Below are 27,837 nucleotides of genomic sequence, written 5' to 3' on the forward strand. Positions count from 1 at the left end.
TCAATAAACACTCATCGTGAGAATAACACATCTAGCATGGAAAATATTGGCCACCCCTCACCGCCTCGCGAGCGGTACGAACACACAAAAGAGAAGTTTATTTTGAAAATTAGAGATGGCACATACAAATTTGCTTAGAACGACAAAAGAATACTGCATATAGGTAGATATAGTGGACTCATGTGGCAAAACTGCTTTAAAGGTTTTAGGATGCACAAGTAGTGATCATACTTGGTGCAAAATGAAGGCTAGCAAAAGATTGGGAAGCGACCAACCAAGAAACGAATAATCTTATAAGCGAGCATTAAGCATAATTAACACCGAATAATGCATCACAAGTAGGATGTAATTTCATTGCATGACTATTGACTTTCGTGCTTGCATAGGGAATCACAAACCTTAACGCCAATATTCTTACTAAAGCATAATTACTCATCAACATGACTCACATATCACATCATCATATCTAAAAACTATTACAAGGAATCAAGTTTATTTTGACCAATGATCTTCATGAAAGTTTTTATTATATCCTTCTTGGATATCTGTCACTTTGGAACTAATTTTCATATGTTGCTTTTCATAAGCTCAAACAAATATAAGTGAAGATCATGAGCATAATTTTTCCTTCTCTCAAAATAATTTAAGTGAAGCAAGAGAGAATTTCTTGAAAATTTTACTAACTCTCAAATAAATCTAAGTGAAGCAAGAGAGCATTTCTTCAAAAATAACTAAGCACACCGTGCTCAAAAAGATATAAGTGAAGCACTAGAGCAAATCCATAGCTCATAAAAAATTAAGTGAAGCATAGAGAGCTATTCTAACAAGTCATGGCATAATTTTGGCTCTCTCAAATATGTGTGTCCAGCAAGGATTCATGACTTAAAAACCAAATCAAAACAAGCAAAGACTCATATCATACAAGATGCTCCAAACAAAACTCATAGTATGTGACGAATAAAAATATAGTTTCGAGTAAACTACCGATGGTCGTTAGAAGAAAGAGGGGATGCCACTCGGGGGCATCCCCACTTAGTTGCTTGCTTCTCTTTGGATAATAACTTGGCGTGCCATGGGCATCCCCAAGCTTAGGCTCTTCTTACTCCTTATTCCTTCATCCATCATAAGATAACCCAAAACTTGAAAACTTCAATCACACAAAACTCAACAGAACCTTCGTGAGATCCGTTAGTATAAGAATGCAAATCACTACTATAAGTGTTGTATCAAACCAATTCATATTTTATTCTTGCATTATATCTACTGTATTTCAACTTTTCTATGGCAAAAACTCATCAATGGAAACCATAGAATCATCAAAACAAGCACACACCACAAAGAAAAGAGAATCTGTCAAAAACAGAACAGTGTGTAGCAATCTGGATATTTCGAATACTTATGTAACTCCAAAAATTCTGAAAAATTAGGACGACCTGAGAAATTTGTATATTAATCTTCTACAAAAATAATCAGGGCAAAATCACGTTTCTGTGATTTATGAAAATTATTTTTGTGAGTGCATAAGTTTCTGTTTTTCAGCAAGATCAAACAACTATCACCCAAGAAGTTCCTAAAGGCTTTGCTTGGCACAAACACTAATTAAAACACAAAAAACACAATCATAACAGTAGCATAATTGTGCAAACACTCAAAACAGAAAGCAAAAAGCAAAGTAAAATTTATTCATTGGGTTGCCTCCCAACAAGCACTATAGTTTTACGCCCTTAGCTAGGCATAAAGCAAGGTTCTAAGTTTTGTCATCCGTGGTTTTGGCAACCTTTGTGAGGGTTTTCTCAAACCCGGGAGACTCTTTGTGCTTCCCTAAATTCTCAGGAAAAGATACCATCTTGAGGTCCAAAATATCCAATCGCTTATTGCAAAGAGTAATCAAAGTATTCATGCGATTGATACTACCATTAAGATATTTGAGGAGTTCATTATACTTTTGCAATTCAACCATATGTTTGTGTAAATCACCGAGTTTGTCCAACATTTGAACTCCCTCTGGGGTAAAAGAAAACCCCTTCTTTAGAGGTGGAACACCCAAAATTCCTTCTAGTAATTCATAGATAGCATTAGCATCAAGCTCAATAAAATTCCCTTTAGCGGCAAAATCTAAGACTTGTCTATGATGCAAAGCCAATCTTATGTAAAAATTACGAAGCAAGATCTTAGCACCCCCCCCCTTTAAGTTGCAAATACTATAGGATTCCATTAGCCTATACCAAGCATCTTTCAAATTTTCTCCTTGTCGTTGCTTGAAGTATAAAACTTCAAAATCTGGTGACAAAGGAGGAGTGGACACGCTAGCCATTATGACTAGAAAGCAAGAACACGAATGGATCCGGCAAGAAAACGGCGAACGAAAAAGAGGGCGAATAAAACGGCAATTTTTTGTGAAGTGGGGGAGAGGAAAACGAGAGGCAAATGACAAATAATGTAAATTGCAAGGAGATGGATTTGTGATTAGGAACCTGGTATATGTTGAAGATCCTCACCGGCAACGGCGCTAGAAATTCCTTTTGATGCGGCTTGAAGCTATGTTGGTATTTCCCCAAAAAGGAAGGGATGATGCAGCACATCAGCGGTAGGTATTTCCCTCAGTGATGAAATCAAGGTTATCGAACCAGTAGGAGAACCAAGCAACATAACGTAAACAACAACTGCACAGAAATAACAAATACTCGCAACCTGTCGTGGAATTGTCACGGCAGATGTCCAAGTGTGAGGACTTAGTCGTGAGGCCGCACATCTATGTGGTAGCTTGAGAGGGGTTGATCGGAATCGAGAAACGCAACACAAGACAAGGGTTTAGACAGCTTCGGGCCCCGGGAAACATCATTCGGTAATAACCCTACATGCTGTTTGAGGCTAGGTCTCATTATCATCATGAGGAAGTCGCCATAAACCAGCTCTCCCAGTTATGTCTAGCCCTAGAGATTGTTTCTTGTTGCTTGTCCCTCTTTGGGGAGCCCTGCCCCTCCTTATATAAGTTGAAGGGGCGGGTTACATGTAGAGTCCAACTCGGACTTAAGACTTAACTATTCTGACTTCTCTTCATGGGCTTCTTAACATATTGGGCTTCATAACGTCTCGGGCTTCATAACGCCTAGCAACCCAGTTATCACTGTCTGCCGGGTTATGACTGGTGCCGGTTTATGATGGTCTGCCGGTTTATGATGGTCTGCCGGTTTTTGATTGTCTGCTGAGTTATCATCTGACTTAACTCCTGCCGGGTTATCATCTGACTTAACTCCTGCTGGGTTATCATCTGTCTTAACTCCTGCCTGGTTATCATCTGACTTAACTCATGCCGGGTTATCATCTGACTTAACTCCTGCCGGGTTATCAAGTACCGGCCGGGTCATACCGCGTGGTATATCCCCGACATTAGCCCCCAGTTTAATTTGGATGTATCCATGTTAAACTGATCCTGAGCATCCTTAAATCCTTGTCATCTCCTTCTAGAAAATCCGGGTAAATAGGCCAGCTTCATAATCAATTTGCTGACATTGGTTTGCCACAGAAAAATATTGTAAATAATAGCTCCTTTAACTCAGCTCCCAATGCTTAAAAAATATTGGTCTTTGAAATACTCATCTGATCTTCAGCCGGTTTAAGAATGTAGAACTTGCCGGTTTATCATTGCCAAAATTGCCGGTTTATGAATATTGATGGCACCGGGTCATAACTGTTTGTTAACACCAGCATTGAAAATATACCTCGTTTATGCCTATCACTTGTAGCCCCCAAGTCTTAAGAAGGCAACGTAGTAACAGCTTAAGACTTGTTTCAATATAAATGTCACAAGCTTGAAGAAATCCAGGTTGTTCATCTCAATCACCAGTCAGAACTGAGTATTCCACATATGTAGCCCCCAAGTGCCGGGTTGTCATGCAATGATGAGCAGGGACTTTATAAATATGATCATGTAGACTTGAACAGCAACGTGTAGCCCCCAAGGGCCGGCTTAGTAAGATAATACTGAGCTGGGACTTTTTGTGTACTGCATTGAAAATAACATCATATGATGTAACTCTCATCACGGGGCTTGAGCCCACGTCCACAAGGTTGAGAGCTTTGTGCTTTACCAATTGAGCAGTGGATCCTTCAATAATAGATGAAAATTTGTGTACCTTGAATTGTTGACAGGAGCAATTGGTAGCCCCCAAGGGCCGGCTCATTACAAAGTGATGAGTCGGGTCTTCAATAAGGTGATGAAAAAATGACTTTGCATTAGCCCCCAAGTGCCATGGTGCATGCTGGCAGTGACATGGGACTTGCATATTTGATGTAATCTTAATTTGAATAATGTAGCCCCCAAGTGTCGGGTCGTAAGCCTGCAGCGACTCGGGACTATTCCTTCCATTGTAGAATAAATCATATCCATCGATGAAATAATATCCATTGCGCTAAAGCGACTTTGAAAACCTCAACCATAATACTTGGTTATTGATAACCATAATAAAAATCCAGCCATGTTGGCTATTAAAGATTTGAATAATATAATCCAATGATTTATAAGCACATGATTCCAATGGCGCAATCCAAATATATACTAGCGACTTATAGTCGAAACCAGGCCGGGTCAATAAACACCGGATTATAACTGATCATGTACTGACAACTTATAGTTGAAAGCCAAGCCGGGTCAATAAACGCCGGTCTATGAGAAAATATTATAAATCTCATCCAAGGAAAAAGAACTTGGCAAATAAAAGCATATGAAAACTTGTAGTCGAGGCTTTTCACGGGCTGCCAGGCCCCAAATTCGAGGCTTTTCATGGGCTGCCAGGCCACTGAGTTAAACCATTTTACAAAGCCTTTTAAGATGGACCTCAATCTTTAACCAATCGTCATTTTAACTTTCACAAGTTCAGGGTCTTATGAGATTGACTTGTCAAAGTTCGGCGGGTCATACCAGGTTTACCTGGACGGAGTGACTTACTTAAAAAAGGCAGGCTAACCCGGGGTTTTAGGTGTATACACCAGGCTTCCAAGCCGTGGCTTGATAGCCTATTACAAGTGTAGATTATTTGTTCATTGCGATAGCAAAGAATCCCCAAGCAATATTTTGAGCTGTGCTCAGTGGGTGTCCATGTTTGAGTTGTGCTTTTGCAACACTCTCTTTGGCCCCTAAATGATTTTCTTTGGTGGCCTTACGCCGATCAAGAGGTGTAGCTATGGTTCGAATATGACCAAGCTCCCAAGTGATTTTCCTAGTGGCCTTGCGCCGATCAAGAGGTGTAGCTATGGTTCGAATACGACCAAGCCCCCAAGTGATTTTTTCTTATATATGGCTTTATAAGCCGGATCAATGGGTAAAAAGAACTCCGCTTTATAAACAGAAGCCCCCACGTGATCAATAATATGATAAGCCAATAAGGCAGGATACCCATGTTTGAACCGCGCATCATGGCAGCAGGTCCTCTTCGGCAACCTTTAACTTTTTGCAAGAGATAAATTCTTCTTGAACCGGGATTTTGAACCGGATATTGAGAGCGTCAAAATTTTGCAAGAGATAGTTTCCTCTTAAACCGGATATGAACCAGATACTAAGGGCTTGAACGCTGTGTGGGAGATGGGATTACCCTTAAACCGAACTATAAACCGGAAGCATCATTGTGAGCTGGAATATTTCTGACGGCCTTTAAATTTTCATCAATATAACAGTAGCCTCCGGGACCGGGTTTCCCTTCAACATCCTGGGGCACTTGAATTTGCTGAAACTAGCAAGACTTGCTGCGTCATATCATCGTAGCCCCCGAGTCTTAAGATGACTCAAGGAGTTGTCTTGAGATTCTCTGTACTTGACCATTGCAGAAGGTATATATCATCGGTGTTAATAGCGCGATGTAAATCCACAGAAGGTTGAGGTGACTGCAGCGGGTTATAAATGATCCTGTATGAGCCGTGTCAGCAACTCGGCCAATGGTTCCTTCCAACTGGCTGTTTGAAGTTGACCAAACTGTAGTGGAAACGATTTGTGCGCATGTCCATTGATCCATCCAGTGCAGACGGCGGCTGAATGATAATTTGCCTCCAATTTATTGGAAAAAACGGGCTACCCAAGCAGTGACTTGCTCATACTCAATAAACAGCTCATGCAGATAGTGCAGCTCCAATATGTTGATATACACCAAACCGCGGAGGCGGACGGTAAAAAACGACCACAACATTTAGAGGCAGTATGGACGCGGGCGAATTGCTACCGCTCTTGCAGTGAATAATTGTCCTGCATAAACCATATCACAAACCGGAGTGATTGTTCTCAAAAGAAATAGTTAGTATATGCTATTTAAAATAGTCTGGATGAATATCACCTGATATATTTGGATGCTGGATGATTTCCATGTGATAAAATATCTGTATGACATCCCTTTTCGTAGAGCATAAGTACTGACAATTTTGGCTGGTAGCTAGACACAGTACCATTGCTTGCACCACCACCTGTACCCATATATATATGCTGGACTATAAACCGCAGAGCCTTTGTAGTTTGTACAGGGGAAAATGACCCGGCCACCGGGTTGTCACCACTACCAGTGCTGCTTCTCTTTTCGCGGCGGAACTGACGCTTCATGGAGACCGGCGGGCTAGACATCAACAACGGGTATCAAACCCAGAACACAGCAACACCGGCAATCTTCAACCAACACTGCCACTCCTAAGGTTGTTGAAAACTTGGTGAAAAAACATGAAGACCGGCAAGTGCTGTAGGTCCGGGTCATGGTCGAAACTTTAGCAGTAGATATGGTGTACACTGAGCTTGCGTTTAGCCTTTTAGAAAGGTAACTTTCCCCAGCACGGGTCCCTCCACACTCATTAAGGAAAACGATGTAATCTTCGGCCACTTCCAAATACAGTATCCAATTGTATTCCACTGATTTTGGCGATTTGAAGGAAAGTCGTGGCGGCTTGCAGATTTGCCCGCGGAGTACGGCCGACGGGGTGGCTGCGAAGCAACTCGCCCGCGGTTCAGGTGCGAACGGCGATGCACAGCCGGGCCATTGAGGCCGCGAGAGCTAGAAACTTGAGGCTCGGAGGCGACGACCCACAGCGGCGGCTCAAAAGCGATGCCAGCAAGGAAAACGGCGGGCCGGCCATTAGGTCCATGAAGACGAATCGGTGCGCGGCGGGCCGTAGAGCAAGCGAGGCCGGTTTGAAGTTCAGCGGTGGCTCGAAGTTGGTCCTTGTCCGTGGAGAAAGCTCGGCGGGTCAGCCTGAACCCGACGCTGCTGCCGAGGGAGGCGCATGCTGAGCCGGCACATAGCGAAGAGACTCGGCGGGTCAGGTGTGCGGGGCGCTCGAGGCAGCATGGCTCTGACGCGGAAAATGCAAGTCCCGGCTCAACTCAACTCCAGGCATGGTGCAGATGCTAGCCCGGCTTCATCTTGCTCAGCGAATCTGATACAAAATACTTGGTGTTTCACACCGCAACCACTTCTCTTTCTGAATAATACCGAGTGGCGCCAGGTACGTAAATCGCCCATGAAAAGTACTGAAGCCCGATTTGAGCATCTCTTGTATTTTTGTTTAAACTCCCACGTACGTGCACTGATGCTCAATGATATATGATCTGATTTTATCTCCCAATCCTTCTGTTTACATTGCTTGGCTCTTCGTGATAGACCGGCAGCAGTGGCGGATCATGAGCGAGGCGAGTCATGGAAACGACCCGTAGTGACGGAAGGAGCGGCAGCAACAGCCCGGGTCGCGCTCGGAGCTGCGGCGACTCGAGGCAACCAAGGCGAGGCCGACGGCGATTTAAAAGCGGATGGTGGGCGCCTTCGTCTTTAAGCAAGGTGAGTCGATGTGATGGCAACTGCAACGGTGGAGACCCGACTGGGACCGCGGTGACTTGAAGCTGGCAGAGGTGGCGACGGGTGTCTCACAGGCAGCAGGAGGTGGCGCGATGAGGCCCTGGCAGGGCCGCTCGGCCGAAGTGGCTCAGCAGCGGAGCTCCGGCCGGGGGCGGTGCGACGCGACTCAGGGGCGACCATGACAGAGGTGGTCCGCGGCAGCAAAGCCCGGCGAAAAGTCGACGCGGCTCAGAGCAAGTCGGGTCGCGGCAGTAGAGGCTGGTGGCTCAAAATCCAAGGTGGCGGCTCATGGGCGGTTCGTCCGGCTCGCAGGTGACGGCCTGGCACGAGCACGACCCACCGGTGTGGTGAAGCGGCGGAGGCCCGCAGGCGGGGCGCGGAACCCACGGCAGTTGAGGCGGCCCAGGCGAGGCCGACGAGTTTACCATGTTGGGCAAATAAGTCGCGGCGGCGAGCCGGTCGAGTCGGGCGCGTGTATGGACGCGCCCGTCATGTAGCCGATCGAGTCGGGCGCGTGTATGGGCGCGTGCCGGGCATGACAGGCGCGTCGGGTCCGCGAGTGTGCGTACGTGTGTGCGTGCGTGTGGAGCGCATGGGTGTGTCCGTGGGCTAGTACACCGTAGGTGTGTAGTGCATGTGTGTTCTGTTGGCGGGATCGGGGAAGCGCCGGAGTCGGTCATGCATGAGCGGGCGCGCATGACCAGGGCATGTACGTGCATGCGTGGGGCGTGGATGGCGCGGGCTGGAACGGCCGCTGGGCGTGGACTGGGACGTGGCTACTTGCCCGACGAGTCCCAGGGTATAATAACCCATGCGTTGTAATAGATGGAAAATCGAGTTTGTTGCTCGAGGGAATACAAGGCCGTACGTGCGGCTGCAGCGTTCGTGCGCTGGGAAGGAATTCTGTTGTGTCTCCCTGCTCCTTCTTCTTCTGTACTCCTCTACGTCTACCTCCAGTCCGGTGAGTGAGAGAGAGAGAGCTCCGGTGAGTGCTAGGGCAAGAGCTGCACCAACATTTGGTATTCAGAGCCTCGTTGCGAAGGTGATCGCCGGCGATGTCGCTCATTCTGTACGCCGGCGGATCGGGCAGCTCACTGCCGCAGCCGGTGCCGATGCTCACCGGTGAGAACTACACCGCGTGGGCAATCAAAGTCGAGGCCAATCTCGACGCGGCTGGGCTGTGGGAGGCGGTGGTGGTGCCGGAGGACGCGGCGGCGGCGGTGATCGCCAAGAAGGACAAGCCGGCGCGGGCTTACCTACTCGGGGCGCTCGCGGAGGATCTGCTGCTCCAGGTGGCGTCCAAGAAGACGGCGGCGGAGGTGTGGAGTAGCCTCAAGGCGAGGTTCGTCGGGGCGGACCGAGTCCGGGCGGCACGGCTGGGCACTCTCCGAGGGGAGTTTGAGATGCTGCGCATGGCAGAGGGCGACACGCTGGATGGGTTCGCCGACAAGCTCAGCGGCATGGCGGCGCGCTACGCGGGACTCGGGTCGACGCTGGACGCCGCCGCGATGGTGAAGAAGCTCCTCGATTCTGTGCCGGATCGCTTGTACATGGCGGTTGCCGGAATCGAGTAGTTTTGCGATGTCTCCACCATGCCGTTTGAGGACGCGCTCGGTCGCCTGATGGCCTTCGACGAGTGGCTGCGACGACGTGGACAGGCGGGCGGCGAGCGGGCGGACGGCTTGCTCATGTACATGGCGGCGCAGTGGCGAGCACGGGAGCGGCAGCGCGGTGGTGCTCGGGGCGGCGACGACGGGCGGAGCATGGCGTCGGGCTATGGTGGCAACAGGCACGGCCGCTGCTACAAGTGCGGCGAGCGCGACCACTTCAAGCGAGAATGCCCCCAGCTTCGGAAGGCGCCAGCGGAGGAGCACTCTATGATGGCGGACGCCGGCGTCGAGGACGGCGGCCTGCTCTGAGCCGCGTCTTAGGGGGAGAGTGTTGGGCAAATGAGTCGCGGCGGCGAGCCGGTCGAGTCGGGCGCGTGTATGGGCGCGTCCCGGGCATGACGGGCGCGTCGGGTCCGCGAGTGTGCGTACGTGTGTGCGTGCGTGTGGAGCGCATGGGTGTGTCCGTGGGATAGTACACCGTAGGTGTGTAGTGCGTGTGTGTTCTGTTGGCGGGATCGGGGAAGCGCTGGAGTCCGTCATGCATGAGCGGGCGTGCACGACCAGGGCATGTACGTGCATGCGTGGGGCGTGGATGGCGCGGGCTGGAACGGCCGCTGGGCGTGGAATGGGACGTGGCTACATGCCCGGCGAGTCCCAGGGTATAATACCCCATGCATTGTAACAGATGGAAAATCGAGTTTGTAGCTCGAGGGAACACAAGGCCGTACGTGCGGCTGCAGCGTTCGTGCGCTGGGAAGAAATTCTGTTGTGTCTCCCTGCTCCTTCTTCTTCTGTACTCCTCTACGTCTACCTCCAGTCCGGTGAGTGAGAGAGAGAGAGCTTCGGTGAGTGCTAGGGCAAGAGCTGCGCCAACATACCAGGGCAGGCAAGGCAGCCACGACCCTCGGACAGCGGGCGAAACCGTCAGGTTAAACCGACGGGATGCGACCGTCGAAATAGTTTTCGATGACGGCGGTGGTCGGCCTGTTGACGAGGTGGTACGAGCAACGCGAGACTGCAGCTCACAGAAGTGACAGCGGCTCGATGCGGAGGCAGGTCCGGCTTGACAGATGCAGTGGTGACTTGTCCGGTGCGGCGATTTGGAGCCGGCAGCTCGAGGCCACGGCGACTGGCAGCAGAAGCTAACGGCGGTTTGAGGCCGGGGTGGCCCGGGCGGTGGCTCTGGCAACGAGGCAACGGAGCTGGCAGGCGCGCTTGCTGCGACGGCAGGAGGCCCTCGGCGGCCCGAGGCCTGGGACGGCGGTTTGACGAAGTTGCGGTGGCTCGTAATAAGGCGGCGACTCAAGGCTGCACCGGCGAGGGCGACCACAACGGAAGGCTAGGCCGGCCACAGCAGGGGCACGTCGGCGGAGGCTGGTGGCTCGGTGAGGCCGGATCGGGGCGACTCTCAGGCGGGCTTTGGCCGCGTCCGCGGAGAAGGTGAGGGGCGGGTCAGAACTGGCGCGTGGGCGGCTCAGGGCGATCGGAGCGCGACCATGGGCCGGCGAAGAGCCACAGGCCACGGCGACTTAGAGCGGCAAGGGTGGTCTTGCACCTGCGGTTCAGCGGCGAAGGCGAGACAGCCGGCCTTCATGGAGGAGTCCGAGTTGTGGGGGAGATGACTTGAAGCCGGAGTCGAGGCCGGGGCGGCTCAAGGCCGGTCTACAGAGGCACGCCAGCGAGCGGTTGACCCGGCAAGGGGCGACGGCGGTTTACGGCGACTTGCGGCAGAAACTGAAACCGGGTTGCGGCGATGGAAAGCGGGTTGTGGTCGCCCCATAGTGGGCGCCAACTGTCGTGGAATTGTCACGACAGATGTCCAAGTGTGAGGACTTAATCGTGAGGCCACGCATCTATGTGGTAGCTTGAGAGGGGTTGATCGGAATCGAGAAACGCAACATGTCGGAGTAAATGGCCACGGGTAGCCTAACCGACTGCCCCTGGTTCTTCTGAAAAAATTATCAGGCCTTCGGGCCTCCAAGCACTCCGAGCATTGGGCCGCCTTCCCTGGCCAGCTACCACTAAAGCCGACTCCCGGAAGGCGACCCAGCCTCACCAACTCCTCCCTAGGACGACTACGGGGTGGCCGACTCCAAGAAGCCGGCCAAGAAGGACGCCGACTCCTAGGAGCCGGCCAAGACCACAACCACTCCAAACCACTCCCACACAACGGCGACGTGACGGGGTGTGGCCACAGTGCAGCCCACTACCCCCGAAGCCCGAGGCGGGCGTGGCTACAGGAGGCCGTACAGGATGGACGTCTCCCGTGCGGCTCGGCACTGTAGCCATGTTGGCCTCGACGTCACCCACGACCGACTCCCGTACGGCCCGCGGGCGGCGGGCCCCTTCGGCCAGAGAGAGGCGTGAAGGCGGCCCAGCTTTTCCCAGTCGGCCAAGAGCGTAGCCGGCCTCCAGAAGCCGGCTACTCCCTTCCTCGAAGCAGGAGCCCCATTAAGGAGACAAGACGAGGTAAGGCTACAGTGATAACCCCCGAGGCGGCCCACTGTAGCCACGCTTACCTCGACAAAGCCCTCGTCATCACAGGCGAGGCTACAGTAAGCAGCCGCCGACAAGACCCTATGCGGTGGGGCCGGCCTGTCGACCGAGTAGCCGGCAGCCGGCGGGACCCACCAGCCAGCGGGACCCAGCAGCCGGCGGAGAAGCCGGCGAGCGTAGACACTGACAGCTGGGGCCAGAGCCCAGCCGGATTACCATTGTACCCCCGGGGGGTAGGCCTATATAAACCCCCCAGAGCACCCATGCAAAGGGTTCGCACCCAAGATAGTTGGCCTCTGAGCATAGAGTTGCCCTCTAAGCATAGCACACACACCATAGATAGAGAGAAGCAAGAGCTAGCCTTGTTCTTCTTCTCCCTTGATCTCAACAGCTCTAGGAGCGATTGTAGCTACCTTTTATCGATCTAGTGATCATGCGGAGACCCCGCAGAGAAGGACTAGGGGTGTTATCTCCTCGGAGAGCCCCGAACCTGGGTAAGATTCGCCGGCGTGCATGTCTTCACCTCATCCCGTTTCCAGGCACCGGCGACGTTTTATTGGCTCCCACAATGATAAGCCATCCCTTGGCATATGTCGCACCAACCACCCGACACAACACAAGACAAGGGTTTAGACAGCTTCGGGCCCTGGGAAACATCATCCGGTAATAACCCTACATGCTGTTTGAGGCTAGGTCTCATTATCATCACGAGGGAGTCGCCGTAAACCGGCTCTCCCAGTTATGTCTAGCCCTAGAGATTGTTTCTTGTTGCTTGTCCCTCTTCGGGGAGCCCTGCCCCTCCTTATATAAGTTGAAGGGGCGAGTTACATGTAGAGTCCAACTCGGACTTAAGACTTAACTATTCTGACTTCTCTTCATGGGCTTCTTAACATCTTGGGCTTCATAACGTCTCGGGCTTCATAACGCCTGGCAACCCAGTTATCACTGTGTGCCGGGTTATGACTGGTGCCAGTTTATGATGGTCTGCCGGTTTATGATTGTCTGCTGAGTTATCATCTGACTTAACTCCTGCCGGGTTATCATCTGACTTAACTCCTGCCGGGTTATCATCTGACTTAACTCCTGCCGGGTTATCATCTGTCTTAACTCCTGCCGGGTTATCATCTGACTTAACTCCTGCCGGGTTATCATCTGACTTAACTCCTGCCGGGTTATCAAGTACCGGCCGGGTTATAACTCCGGCCGGGTCATCCCGCGGGGTATATCCCCGACACAACCCGACGTGTAAAAGGGGTTGTCAATCCCTTTCGGGTAGCAGTGCCCCAAGATAGGCAAACGAACGTGAGAGAATTGTAAATATTGATAGATCAAACGCCAATAAAATAAATTGCAGCAAGGTTATTTTGTATTTTTGGTTTAATAGATCTGAAAATAAAAGGCAAATAAAAGTAGATCGCAAAGGCAAATAATATGAGAAAGAGACCCGGGGCCGTAGGTTTCACTAGTCGCTTCTCTCGAGAAAATAACAAATGGTGGGTAAACAAATTACTGTTGGGCAATTGATAGAACTTAAAATAATCATGACGATATCCAGGCAATGATCACTATATAGGCATCACGTCCAAGATTAGTAGACCGACTCCTGCCTGCATCTACTACTATTACTCCACACATTGACCGCTATCCAGCATGCATCTAGTGTATTAAGTTCATGGAGAAACGGAGTAATGCAATAAGAACGATGACATGATGTAGACAAGATCTATCTATGTAGAAATAGACCCCATCGTTTTATCCTTAGTAGCAACGATACATACGTGTCGGTTCCCCTTCTGTCACTGGGATCAAGCACCATAAGATTGAACTCACTATGAAGCATCTATTCCCATTGCAAGATAAATAGATCAAGTTGGCCAAACAAAACCCAAATATCAGAGAAGAAATACGAGGCTATAAGCAATCATGCATATAAGAGATCAAAGTAGACTGAAATAACTTTCCTGGATAAAAAGATATAACTGATCATAAACTCAAAGTTCATCAGATCCCAACAAACTCACCACCAAAAGAGTTATATCATATGGATCTCCAAGAGACCATTGTATTGAGAATCAAACGAGAGAGAGGAAGCCATCTAGCTACTAACTACAGACCCGTAGGTCCAAAAGAACTACTCACGCATCATCGGAGAGGCACCAATGGACGTGGTGAACCCCTCCGTGATGGTGTCTAGATTTGATTTGGTGGTTCTGGACTCTGCGGCGGCTGGAATTGATTATCGTCGACTCCCCTAGGGTTTCTGGAATATTGGGGTATTTATAGAGCAAAGAGTCGGTTCAGGAGGCACCTGAGGTGGGCATAACCCACCAGGACGCGCCTGGGCCTCCTGGCGCGTCCTGGTGGGTTGTGCTCCCCTCGGAGCACCCCCCAGGCGCTTCTTCGGCCCGCTTGATGTCTTCTGGTCGAAAAAAATCTCCAAAAAGTTTCGCTGCGTTTGGACTCCCTTTGGTATTGATTTCTGCGATGTAAAAACATGCAGAAAACAGCAACTGGCACTTGGCACTATGTCAATAGGTTAGTAGCAAAAAATGATATAAAATGACTATAAAATGATTATAAAACATCCAAGAATGATAATATAACAGCATGGAACAATCAAAAATTATAGATACGTTGGAGACGTATCAACCCCCCAGGTGCTTCTCTGGCCCACTAGATGTCTTCTGGTCCAAAAAAATCCACAGAAATTTTCGCAGTGTTTGGACTCCGTTTGATATTGATTTCCTGCGATGTAAAAAATAAGGAAAAACAACAACTGGCACTGGACACCGGGTCAACAGGTTAATCCCAAAAAATGATATAAAGTTGCTATAAAATGATTGTAAAACATCCAAGAATGATAATATAACAACATGAATACTTCATAAATTATAGATACGTTGGAGACGTATCAGCATCCCCAAGCTTAATTCCTACTCGTCCTCGAGTAGGTAAATGATAAAAGAAATAATTTATGAAGTGTGAATGCTAGCAAAGTACATAAGTTTGATCAATGATAATTTAAATCACTTTTCCTAGCTAGCATCATAACAACAATTCTTTCTCATAAGATTCATCATGACAAAGTAGCAACCAATTCACATGTTAAGGTTCAAACAATGAATTCTCTTGAAACTCAACAACCTATATTCTTAGTCGCCAAACAATTGCAATTCAACTTATTCAACAAAGTCTAAGTAAGAGCTCCACATACTCAATCATCATATAGTCTTCTATGATTGCTAACACTCATTGCATAGACATGAGCAAAAAGAACCAGACACATAGAAAGATAGGGGCTTATAATTTCGCCTCCCAACGTATTCACGTCGAGGGTGATGTCAACAATAATAACCCATGCTACCCATATCCAACTGGATATATGTGCCTAGATATTTCCTCACACATGATGCTTGCCAAAAGAGAAAAATAAAAAGGAATAGAGAGAAAAACTTTGACTCTTGCATGAAAGTAAATACATAAAAGTAAAATGTAGTCCCTTCACAGAGGGAAGCACAGGTTGCCATGCGCTTTTTGTTTGTATGCTCAATCCCTTAGTGCAAAAGAACGTCACGTTATATTTCCCCTTATGATAGCAACCTTTATTATGCAGTTTGTCGCTTTTATTCTTTGCCATCACAAGTTCGTACAACGCTCAATTTTCTCTTACACTAAATGATCTAACACTTTTAACAGCAATTTTTATTGCTTTATTAAACCGATGACAACTTACTTGAAGGATCTTACTCAATCCTTAGGTAGGTATGGTGGACTCTTGAAAATAAGATTTGGGTTTAAGGGTTTTTGGATGCACAAGTAGTATCTCTACTTGGTGCGGAATTTTTGGCTAGCAAAGATGGGGGGCAAGCACCACATGTTGAAGGATCTATGACAATATAACTTCTATGTGAATATGAACAAACATAAATCATTATGTTGTATTCCTTGTCCAACGTCAACAATTTTGGCATATAATATTTGATGGGGGCTCACAATCACAAAAGACTTCTAAAATAGTGTATTTGCGTGTGAAAGTTCTCTTCCTTATAGTAATCATTCAGGAATTGCTTGTATGACCAATATTGTGATTGTCAAGCTTCAAAAGATTTCACTTTCTAAACCTAATGTGAAGCTACCACTAGGCATGATATGAACATATAATTTCAACTTCATGATATTCAATTCATTCAACAATTTACTCATAGGATATAAGTGAAGCACAAGAGTAAATGACAAGCTACTCCAAAAAGATATAAGTGAAGATCAATTGAGTAGTTATGTAAATGGGTAGCTAATTGTGGACTCTCTTTTATTTAAAAACTTTCAGATCTAAGTATTTTATTAAAACAACAAGCAAAACAAAACAAAATGACATCCCAAGAATAGCACAACTCATGTGAAGAAGCAAAAGCTTAGGATCAACCGATACTAACCGATAATTGTTGATGAAGAAACATGGGATGCCTACCGAGGCATCCCCAAGCTTAGATGCTTGAGACTTCTTGAAATATATCTTGGGATGCCTTGGGCATCCCCAAGATTGAGCTTTTGTGTCTCCTTAATTCCTTTTATATCACGGTTTCCCTAAATCTTCAAAACTTCATCCACACAAAACTCAACAAGAACTCGTGAGATAAGTTAGTATAAACCAATGTAAAACCTTATCATTCTCAACTGTAGCAAATCAAAAAAAAATATTATTCAACATTGCATACTAAATGCCTCTGCATATTTAATACTCCTATCCTCAAATATAATCATTAAACAAGCAACATATGCAAACAATGCAAACATAACAGCAATCTACCAAAACAGTACAGTCTAAAGAATGCAGGAGTATCAATACTTATTTAATTCCAAAAATTATGAAAATTTACCACATTGTAGAAAATTTATCAGAGCTACTATGCAAAAAGTTTCAACATTTTATCACATTCTGACTTTTCTCGGGAATTTTTGCAACACCGATAAACTTTCTGTTTTGAAACAGCAACTCATATACTTGCAAATAAGCATGGCAAAGACTATACTTGACATTTTTATGGTAATAAAAGATGCAAAACATTATTCTAAATAACAACAAGCAAATAAAAATAAAATAAAATGACGCTCCAAGCAAAACATATATCATTTGACGAATAAAAATATAGCCTCAAGTAAGGTAACCGATAATGTTGGAGACGAAAGAGGGGATGCCTTACGGGGCATCCCCAAGCTTAGTTGCTTGGATCTTCCTTGGATATTAACTTTGGGTGCCTTGGGCATCCCCAGGATTAGGGTCTTGTCACTCCTTATTCTCCTCATATCGGCATCTCACCCAAAACTTGAAAACTTCAATCACACAAAACTTAACGGAACTTCGTGAGAAAGGTTAGTATGATAAAGAGCAAACCATTTCACTTTGGTACTGTCAAAGACAAGATTCATAATTGTTTCCACACAATGCCTACTGTAGCATATCATTTCCACAATTTATATTGAGCAATATAAGCCATAAAAACTAGAAAACAAGCAAACTATGCATTGAAAATAGAATCTATCAAAAACAGAACAATCTATAGTACTCTGTACTCCAACCATACTTATGCTACTCCAAAAATTCTGAAAAATTAGGACAACTTAGAGAATTTGTATATATATCACCTTTAAAAAATTCAGATCGGAAACACATTCTAGTGAATTTTCAAAATTCCTGGACTGAGTGCAAAAGTTTCGGTTTTTGCACAGATTCAAGTCAACTATCATCCACACTACCGCAAAGGCTTTACTTGGCACTTTATTGAACCAAAAGCCATAAAAAATGATTACTACAGTAGCATAATCATGTGAAAACACAAAAACAGTAGGTAAAAGTGTTGGGTTGTCTCCCCACAAGCGCTTTTCTTTAGTGCCTTTTAGCTAGGCATGATGATTTCAATGATGCTCGCATAAAAGATAAGAATTGAAACACAAAGAGAGCATCATGAAGCACATTTAAGTACAACCCACTTCCTATGCATAGAGATTTTGTGAGCATACAATTTATGGGAGCAAGAATCAACTAGCATAGGAAGGCAAAATAAGCATAACTTCAAAACTTTCAACACATAGAGAGGAAACTTGATATTATTGCAATTCCTACAAGCATAAGTTCCTCCCTCATAATAAGTTCAGTAGCATCATGAAGAAATTCAACAACATAACCATCACATAAAGCATTCTTTTCATGACACAAAAGCATAGAAAACTTATTACTCTCCACATAAGCAAATTTCTTCTCATCAATAGTAGTGGGAGCAAACTCAACAAAATAACTATCATGAGAGTGAAAATTAAAATCATGATGACAAGTTTCATGGCTATCATTATTCTTTATAGAATTCATGTCATCACCATAATCATCATAGATAGCAACTTTCTTATCATAGTCAATTGAAATCTCTTCCAAAATGGTGGATTCATCACTAAATAAAGTCATGACCTCTCCAAATCCACTTTCATCATTATAATCATCATAAATAGGAGGCATGCAATCATTATAACAAATTTGCACATCAAATCTTGGGGGACTAAAAATATCATCTTTGTCAAACATAGCATCCCCAAGCTTATGGCTTTGCATATCATTAGCATCAGGGATATTCAAAGAATTCATACTAACAACATTGCAATCATGCTCATCACTTATACCAAACATTCTATTGAATTCTTCTTCTACCAATTGAGCACAATTTTCCTTTCCATCATATTTACGATAGACATTATAAAGATGACTAATATGAGGCAACCTCAATTCCATTTTTTGTAATTTTCTTTTTATAAACCAAACTAGTGATAAAACAAGAAACTGAAAGATTCAATTGCAAGATCTAAAGATATACCTTCATGCACTCACCTCCCCGGCTATGGCGCCAGAAAAGAGCTTGATGTCTACCACGCGTAAACTCGTGTTGGGCCTCCAAGCGCAGAGTTTTGTAGGACAGTAGCAATTTTCCCTCAAGTGGATGACCTAAGGTTATCAATCCGTGGGAGGTGTAGGATGAAGATGGTCTCTCTCAAACAACCGTGCAATCAAATACAAGAAATCTCTTGTGTCCCCAACACACCCAGTACAATGGCAAATTAAATAGGTGCACTAGTTCGGCAAAGAGATGGTGATAAAAGTGTAATATGGATGGTAGAAGTATATTTTAATAATCCGAATAAATAAAAACAGCAAGGTAGCAAATAGTAAATGGGCACAAAAATGGTATTGCAATGCTTGAAAATGAGGCCTAGCGTCCGTACTTCCGCTAGTGCAATCTCTCAACAATGCTAATATAATTGGATCACATAACCATCCCTCAACGTGCAATGAAGAATCACTCCAAAGTTCTTATCTAGCGGAAAACATAAGAATAAATTGATTGTAGGGTACGAAACCACCTCGAAGCTATTCTTTCCGATCGATATATCCAAGAGTTTGTACTAAAATAACACCAAATAATTTCAGATTCATAATACTCAATCCAACACAAAGAACCTCAAAGAGTGCCCCAAGATTTCTACTGGAGAAACAAAGACAAGAACATGCATCAACCCCTATGCATAGATTACCCCAATGTCACCTCGGGAATCCGCGAGTTGAATGCCAAAACATATATCAAGTGAATCAATACGATACCCCATTATCACCACGAGTATTCATATGCAAGACATACATAAAGTGTTCTCAAATCCATAAAAGTATTCAATCCGATAAAACAAAATCTCAAAGGGAAAATTCAATTCATCACAACAAGATAGAGAGGGGAAAACACCCTATGATCCAACTATACTAACAAAGCCCGTGATACATCAAGATCGTGCCATCTCAAGAACATGAGAGAGAGAGATTAAACACATAGCTACAGGTACAAACCCTCAGCCCTGAGGGTGGACTACTACCTCCTCATCGTGGTGGCCGCCGGGATGATGAAGATGGCCAACGGTGATGATCTCCCCCTCCGGCAGGGTGCCAAAACGGGGTCTAGATTGGATCTCATGGATACAGAGGCCTTGTGGCGGCAGAACTTATGATCTAGGGTTACCTCGAGGGTTTTTGGAATATTTGGGAATTTATAGGGCGACGAAGGGATGCGGGAGGCCACCGAGGTGGGCAAAACCCACCTAAGCACACCTGGGGGCCCAGGCGCGCCCTGGTGGGTTGTGCCCCCCTCGGGGCACCCCCCCTAGGTGCTTCTCTGGCCCACCGGATGTCTTCTAGTCCAAAACAATCCATAAAAAGCTTCGCAGTGTTTGGTGAAAGTGCGTTATATCGACTAGAGGGGGGTGAATAGGCGATTTTTATGAATTCTTCACTGAGGAATTTCAGGGTGAGAAAATTCCGAAGCGAAGAACTACTTGCAGCGGAATAAGTACTCAGATGTAAACATAACAGAACACAAGCATGGTCACCATGATGAAATGAAGACAAGCACAGAGTACAGAAAGCGTAAACACAGGATAAGATAGGATGAAGACAAACAGACTGAAGAAATTGAACTGAGGAAATTGAGAAAGTCTTCAGTCAAAGTCTTCAAACATATATGAACAAGCACACAACAACTGAAATGAGGAAATGAAAGAGTTGAGGAAGTAGAACCAGTAGGCTTGGTGAAGACAATGATTTGGTAGACCAGTTCCAACTGCTGTGGCAGTTGTACGTCTGGTTGGAGCGGCTAGGTATTTAAACCTGAGGACACACAGTCCTCACCGTATTCTCCTTGAGCTAAGGTCACATAGACCTCGCCCAATCACTCATGGTAAGTCTTCAGGTGACTTCCAAACCTTCACAAACTCGGTCACTCGGCGATCCACAATTTCCTCTTGGATGCTCTAGACCATGACGCCTAACCGTCTGGAAGATGCACAGTCTTCAAAGGTAACAAGCGTCGGATCCACACAGGATCAATCTCTTCAGTGATGCTCAATCACTTTGGGTTTCTAGGTGTTTGGGTTTGGGTTTTCCTCACTTGATGATTTTCGCTCAAAGTCCTCGGAGGATGGGATGCTCTCAAATGACAAGTGTCAGTTTCTCTCGAAGCAGCCAACCAGCTAGTGGTTGTAGGGGGCGGCTATTTATAGGCTAGGGAGCAGCCCAACATGATAAGACATAAATGCCCTTCAATGATATGACCGTTAGGTGGGTAGATATTTTGGGACAGCTTGCGCGTAGCACAGCAACGGTCGGATATTTTGAGTATCAAATACCTCAGGGCTATCATGTTCCTCACTGTGTAGGCAATCCGCACTGGCGAATTCCTAACTCCTCAGTCAGAACAAATTCCTCAGCGACCAGAAGAACTTCGTCTCTGTCACTGAAGAAATTGACTGAGCTGTATGAGATTTCCAATGGCTTCACTCGAAGGGATTGGTAGGTGTAGGATTTTGAGTTGAGCATCACATGGAAATTTTTCCTTAGTATTTCCTCGACCCCCTTTAACAGTACGTTGTTTCCTATGACTCAAGAAAGAGAAAATGAAACTACAAAAACAAAAGTCTTCACGCTTCATGTTCCTCGAATGAATGCCAAGTCTTCAAGGTCACACCAATTTCTTTACTTTCAAAGTCTTTAGAAAGTCTTCAGAAATCCAAAGTCTTCAGTCGAAGAAGTTCATTTTTAGGGGTTGACTTTCTCTGCAAATATCAAACTCCTCATAGACTTATAGACCTGTGTACACTCACAAACGCAACAGTCCCTTAACCTATAAGTCTTCAATACACCAAAATCACTAAGGGGCACTAGATGCACTTACAATCTCCCCCTTTTTGGTGATTCATGACAATATAGGTTAAGTTTTCAACGGGGATAAACATATGAAGTGTAAATACTGATATTGAGGAATTTGATTGCAAGACATAGAAGAACTCCCCCTGAAGATGTGCATAGTGAGGAATTTTATTTTGAAGCAATGCACACTTGAAGAGTAGAATCATGGAGATCTCCCCCTATATCTTGTAATTCATACACACATTTGACATATAATATGAAGAATTTGAAATGCATGATGAAATATGGCGACTGATGTAATTCAGCATGCGTGCATTAACATTAACGAGGAATAAGCATGCAGAAAATCTCAGGAAAAGTATCAGACCACCATCGGGTTTAAGTTTACAACTCGATCGAATAAAGTCTCAGAAGAACGAGAGCTGTAACTTAGCAAAAAAATGCCCATATAGGTAGACCCGCTTGAAGACTAACTCAAATTTCTCCCCCTTTGTCATCGAATGACCAAAAGGGTTGAAAATGAGGACTAACACCCCTGAGGAATATCATGATGATGAAGCAGCGCCAGCGTTGTTGGGGTTGTTTGTTGTTGTACACTACAAAAAAAGACACATCCGTGACATTTTGGGCCGAACGAATTTTTTTCTGTCATACTTATGACACTTCTATGATGATAATTGTGACAAAACCCGGTATCATCATAGATGTGGTGGGGTCCTACTTCTATGACAAAAAATCATGACAGAAAATGGGCGTCCTGGGCGGGCCGGAGACGCACCTGCATGACATTCTTTGGGTCGTCCATGATGGAAAAACCGTGGTAGAAGCGAGGGCGCGAAAAATATCGTGGAGTCCCCGGTTACGGTGGGTGGTCGGGGGCCGAGCGGTGCGCGTTTCTCTCGTACGTACGCGCGTGTGTGCGAGGCGTTGGGCTCTAACTGAACCCGAGCGATTGCACTGCAGGCAACGCGTTACTGAACCCGAGCGATCGATCGATGGCTGTTAACTGAACCGGATGGAGCGATTCCTTAGCTACTGCTGCTAACTGAAGCCGATCGATGCTGCCTCTGAATGAACAGTGAGTGTTGCGGGGGGGAGTTGGATGAACAAATCCCGGTGGGGGTGGATGAACAGGACCCCGTGGTGTTGCCTCTGGATGAACAGTACCCCGATCGATCGAGCCGGTTGGGGCTGGATGAACAGGACCCCGTGGAGGGCAGGATGAACAGGACGACCCTGTGGAGGTGATACGTCTACAACGTATCTATAATTTTTGATTGCTCCATGCTATATTATCTTCTGTTTTGGACATTATTGGGCTTTATTATACACTTTTATATTATTTTTGGGACTAACCTATTAACCGGAGGCCCAGCCCAGAATTGCTATTTTTGCCTATTTCAGAGTTTTGCAGAAAAAGAATATCAAACGGAGTCCAAACGGAATGAAACCTTCGGGAACGTGATTTTCGGAACGAACGTGATCCAGAGGACTTGGACCCTACGTCAAGACTTCAACCAGGAAGCCACGAGGTATGGGGCACACCTACCCCCTGGGCGCGCCCTCCACCCTCGTGGGCTCCACGTTGCTCCACCAACGTACTCCTTCCTGCTATATATACCTACGTACCCCCAAACGATCAGATACGGAGCCAAAAACCTAATTCCACCGCCGCAACCCTCTGTACCTGTGAGATCCCATCTTGGGGCCTGTTCCGGAGCTCCGCCGGAGGGGGCATCGATCACGGAGGGCTTCTACATCAACACCATAGCCTCTCCGATGAAGTGTGAGTAGTTTACCTCAGACCTTCGGGTCCATAGTTATTAGCTAGATGGCTTCTTCTCTCTTTTTGGATCTCAATACCATGTTCTCCCCCTCTCTTGTGGAGATCTATTCGATGTAATCTTCTTTTGCGGCGTGTTTGTTGAGACCGATGAATTGTGGGTTTATGATCAAGTTTGTTATCTTTGCAAGTCTCTTCGAATTATCAGTTTGGTTTGGCCTACTAGATTGATCTTTCTTGCAATGGGAGAAGTGCTTAGCTTTGGGTTCAATCTTGCGGTGTCCTTTCCCAGTGACAGTAGGGGCAACAAGGCACGTATAGTATTGTTGCCATCGAGGATAACAAGATGGGGTTTATATCATATTGCATGAGTTTATCCCTCTACATCATGTCATCTTGCTTAAGGCGTTACTCTGTTCTTATGAACTTAATACTCTAGATGCATGCTGGATAGCGGTCGATGTGTGCAGTAATAGTAGTAGATGCAGGCAGGAGTCGGTCTACTTGTCTTAGACGTGATGCCTATATACATGATCATACCTAGATATTCTCATAACTATGCTCAATTCTGTCAATTGCTCAACAGTAATTTGTTCACCCACCGTAAAATACTTATGCTCTTGAGAGAAGCCACTAGTGAAACCTATGGCCCCCGGGTCTATTTTCCATCATATTAATCTCCCGACAACAAGCTATTTCTAGCACCATTTTTATTTTGCTTTCTTTACTTTGCATCTTTATCACAAAAATATTATCTTATCATATCTATCAGATCTCACTCTCGTAAGTGACCGTCTAGGGATTGACAACCCCTTATCGCGTTGGTTGAGAGGATTTATTTGTTTGTGTAGGTGCGAGCTACTCGCGCGTAGCCTCCTACTGGATTGATACCTTGGTTCTCAAAAACTAAGGGAAATACTTACGCTACTTTGCTGCATCACCCTTTCCTCTTCAAGGGAAAACCAACACATTGCTCAAGAGGTAGCAAGAAGGATTTCTGGCGCCGTTGCCGGGGAGGTCTACACAAAAGTCAACATACCAAGTACCCATCACAAACCCTTATCTCCCGCATTACATTATTTGCCATTTGCCTTTCGTTTTCCTCTCCCCCACTTCACCCTTGCCATTTTATTCGCCCTCTTTTTTTCCGTTCACCTCTTTTTCGCTTGCTTCTTGTTTGCTCGTGTGTTGGATTGCTTGCTTGTCACGATGGCTCAAGAGAATACCAAATTATGTGACTTTACCAATACCAACAATAATGATTTCCTTAGCACTCCGATTGCTCCTCTTACCGATACTGAATCTTGTGAAATCAATGCTGCCTTGTTGAATCTTGTTATAAAAGATCAATTTGTCGGCCTTCCTAGTGAAGATGTAGCTACTCATCTAAATAGCTTCGTTGATTTGTGTGATATGCAAAAGAAGAAAGATGTTGACAATGATATTGTTAAATTGAAGCTATTTCCTTTTTCGCTTAGAGATCGTGCTAAAGCTTGGTTTTCGTCTTTGCCTAAAAATAGTATTGATTCTTGGAACAAGTGCAAGGATGCTTTTATCTCTAAGTATTTTCCTCCCGCTAAGATTATCTCTCTTAGAAACGATATTATGAATTTTAAGCAACTTAATCATGAACATGTTGCACAAGCTTGGGAGAGGATGAAATTAATGATACGTAATTGCCCCACTCATGGTTTGAATTTGTGGATGATTATACAAAAAATTTATGCCGGGTTGAATTTTGCTTCTAGAAATCTTTTAGATTCAGCCGCGGGAGGCACTTTTATGGAAATCACTTTAGGAGAAGCTACTAAACTCCTAGATAATATTATGGTTAATTGTTCTCAATGGCACACTGAAAGATCTACTAATAAAAAAGTGCATGCGATAGAAGAAATTAATGTTTTGAGTGGAAAGGTGGATGAACTTATGAAATTATTTGCTACTGAGAGTGTTTCTTCTGATCCTAATGATATGCCTTTGTCTACTTTGATTGAGAATAATAATGAATCTATGGATGTGAATTTTGTTGGTAGGAACAATTTTGGTAACAACGCATATAGAGGAAACTTTAATTCTAGGCCTTATCCTAGTAATTCCTATAATAATTATGGTAATTCCTACAACAATTCTTATGGAAACTTTAATAAGATGCCCTCTGAATTTGAGACTAGTGTTAAGGAATTTATGAATTCGCAAAAGAATTTCAATGCTTTGCTTGAAGAAAAATTGCTTAAAGTTGATGAATTGGCTAGGAACGTTGATAGAATTTCTCTTGATGTTGATTCTTTGAAACTTAGATCTATTCCACCTAAGCATGATATCAATGAGTCTCTCAAAGCCATGAGAATTTCCATTGATGAGTGCAAAGAAAGAACCGCTAGGATGCGTGCTAAGAAAGATTGCTTTATAAAAGCGTGTTCTTCTAATTTTTATGAAAACAAAGATGAAGATCTAAAAGTTATTGATGTGTCCCCTATTCAATCTTTGTTTTGCAATATGAATCTTGATAATGATGGGACTGAATATGATCCACCTTTACCTAGAAGGCGTTCCAAAAATTCGGAGTTTCTAGATCTTGATGCTAAAATTGATAAAACTGGGCTTGAAGAGATCAAAACATTAGATATTAATAAACCCACTATTTTGGATTTCAAGGAATTTAATTATGATAATTGCTCTTTGATAGATTGTATTTCCTTGTTGCAATCCGTGCTAAATTCTCCTCATGCTTATAGTCAAAATAAAGCTTTTACCAAACATATCGTTGATGCTTTGATGCAATCTTATGAAGAAAAACTTGAGTTGGAAGTTTCTATCCCTAGAAAACTTTATGATGAGTGGGAACCTACTATTAAATTTAAAATTAAAGATCATGAATGATATGCTTTGTGTGATTTGGGTGCTAGTGTTTCCACGATTCCAAAAACTTTGTTTGATTTGCTAGGTTTCCGTGATTTTGATGATTGCTCTTTAAACTTGCACCTTGCGGATTCCACTATTAAGAAACCTATGGGAAGAATTAATGATGTTCTTATTGTTGCAAATAGGAACTATGTGCCCGTAGATTTTATCGTTCTTGACATAGATTGCAATCCTTCATGTCCTATTATTCTTGGTAGACCTTTTCTTAGAACGATTGGTGCAATTATTGACATGAAGGAAGGGAATATTAGATTCCAATTTCCATTGAAGAAAGGCATGGAACACTTCCCTAGAAAGAAAATAAAATTACCTTATGAATCTATCATGAGAGACACTTATGGATTGCCCACCAAAGATGGCAATACCTAGATCTATCCTTGCTATTATGCCTAGCTAGGGGCGTCAAACCATAGCGCTTGTTGGGAGGCAACCCAATTTTATTTTTAGTTTTTTGCCTTTTGCTTCTGTTTAGGAATAAATATTTGTTCTAGACTCTGGTTAGATGTTTTTTTATGTTTTAATTAGTGTTTGTGCCAAGTTAAACCTATAGGATCTTCTTGGATGATAGTTATTTGATCTTGCAGAAAATTCCAGAAAGTTTCTGTTCACGAAAATAATTGTTAAAAATCACCAAACGTGATAAAATATTGATTCCAATTGCGCTGATCAATAAACAAATTGTCTAGGTCGTCCTATTTTGGCTGATTTTTTGGAGTTCCATAAGTTTGCGTTAGTTACAGATTACTACAGACTGTTCTGTTTTTGACAGATTCTGTTTTTCGTGTGTTGTTTGCTTATTTTAATGAATCTATGGCTAGTAAAATAGTTTATAAATCATAGATAAGTTGGAATACAGTAGGTGTAACACCAATATAAATAAATAATGAGTTCATTACAGTATCTTGAAGTGGTCTTTTGTTTTCTTTCGCTAACGGAGCTCACGAGATTTTCTGCTGAGTTTTGTGTTGTGAAGTTTTCAAGTTTTGGTTGAAAGATTTGATGGATTATGGAACAAGGAGTGGCAAGAGCCTAAGCTTGGGGATGCCCGTGGCACCCCCAAGATAATCTAAGGACACCTAAAAGCCAAAGCTTGGGGATGCCCCGGAAGGCATCCCCTCTTTCGTCTACTTCCATCGGTAACTTTACTTGGAGCTATATTTTTATTCACCACATGGTATGTGTTTTGCTTGGAGCGTCTTGTATGATTTGAGTCTTTGCTTTTTAGTTCACCACAATCATCTTTGCTGTACACACCTTTTGAGAGAGACACACATGATTCGGAAATTATTAGAATACTCTATGTGCTTCACTTATATCTTTTGAGTTATATAGTTTTTGCTCTAGCACTTCACTTATATCTTTTAGAGCAAGGTGGTGGATTTGTTTTATAGAAACTATTATTCTCTCATGCTTCACTTAGATTATTTTGAGAGTCTTAAATAGCATGGTAATTTGCTTAAAAAATCCTAATAT

The 27,837-nt window shown here is 44.7% G+C and overlaps 1 protein-coding gene across 1 annotated transcript; it reads left to right on the forward strand.

The window, feature by feature from the left end:
- Positions 1 to 8,878: 8,878 nt before the first annotated feature.
- LOC141022883 (uncharacterized) lies at positions 8,879 to 9,397 on the forward strand. The gene has a single exon (XM_073499162.1). The coding sequence runs from the start codon at positions 8,879 to 8,881 to the stop codon at positions 9,395 to 9,397; it is 519 nt and encodes a 172-aa protein (XP_073355263.1).
- The last annotated feature ends 18,440 nt before the right edge of the window (positions 9,398 to 27,837 follow it).

The sequence above is a fragment of the Aegilops tauschii genome, chromosome 5 (assembly GCF_002575655.3).
Source record: "Aegilops tauschii subsp. strangulata cultivar AL8/78 chromosome 5, Aet v6.0, whole genome shotgun sequence".
NCBI lineage: Eukaryota > Viridiplantae > Streptophyta > Magnoliopsida > Poales > Poaceae > Aegilops > Aegilops tauschii.

Bases quoted from the DNA above. Each gene is read 5' to 3' on its own strand.
- LOC141022883 (XM_073499162.1), top strand. From the start codon at position 8,879: ATGTCGCTCATTCTGTACGCCGGCGGATCGGGCAGCTCACTGCCGCAG.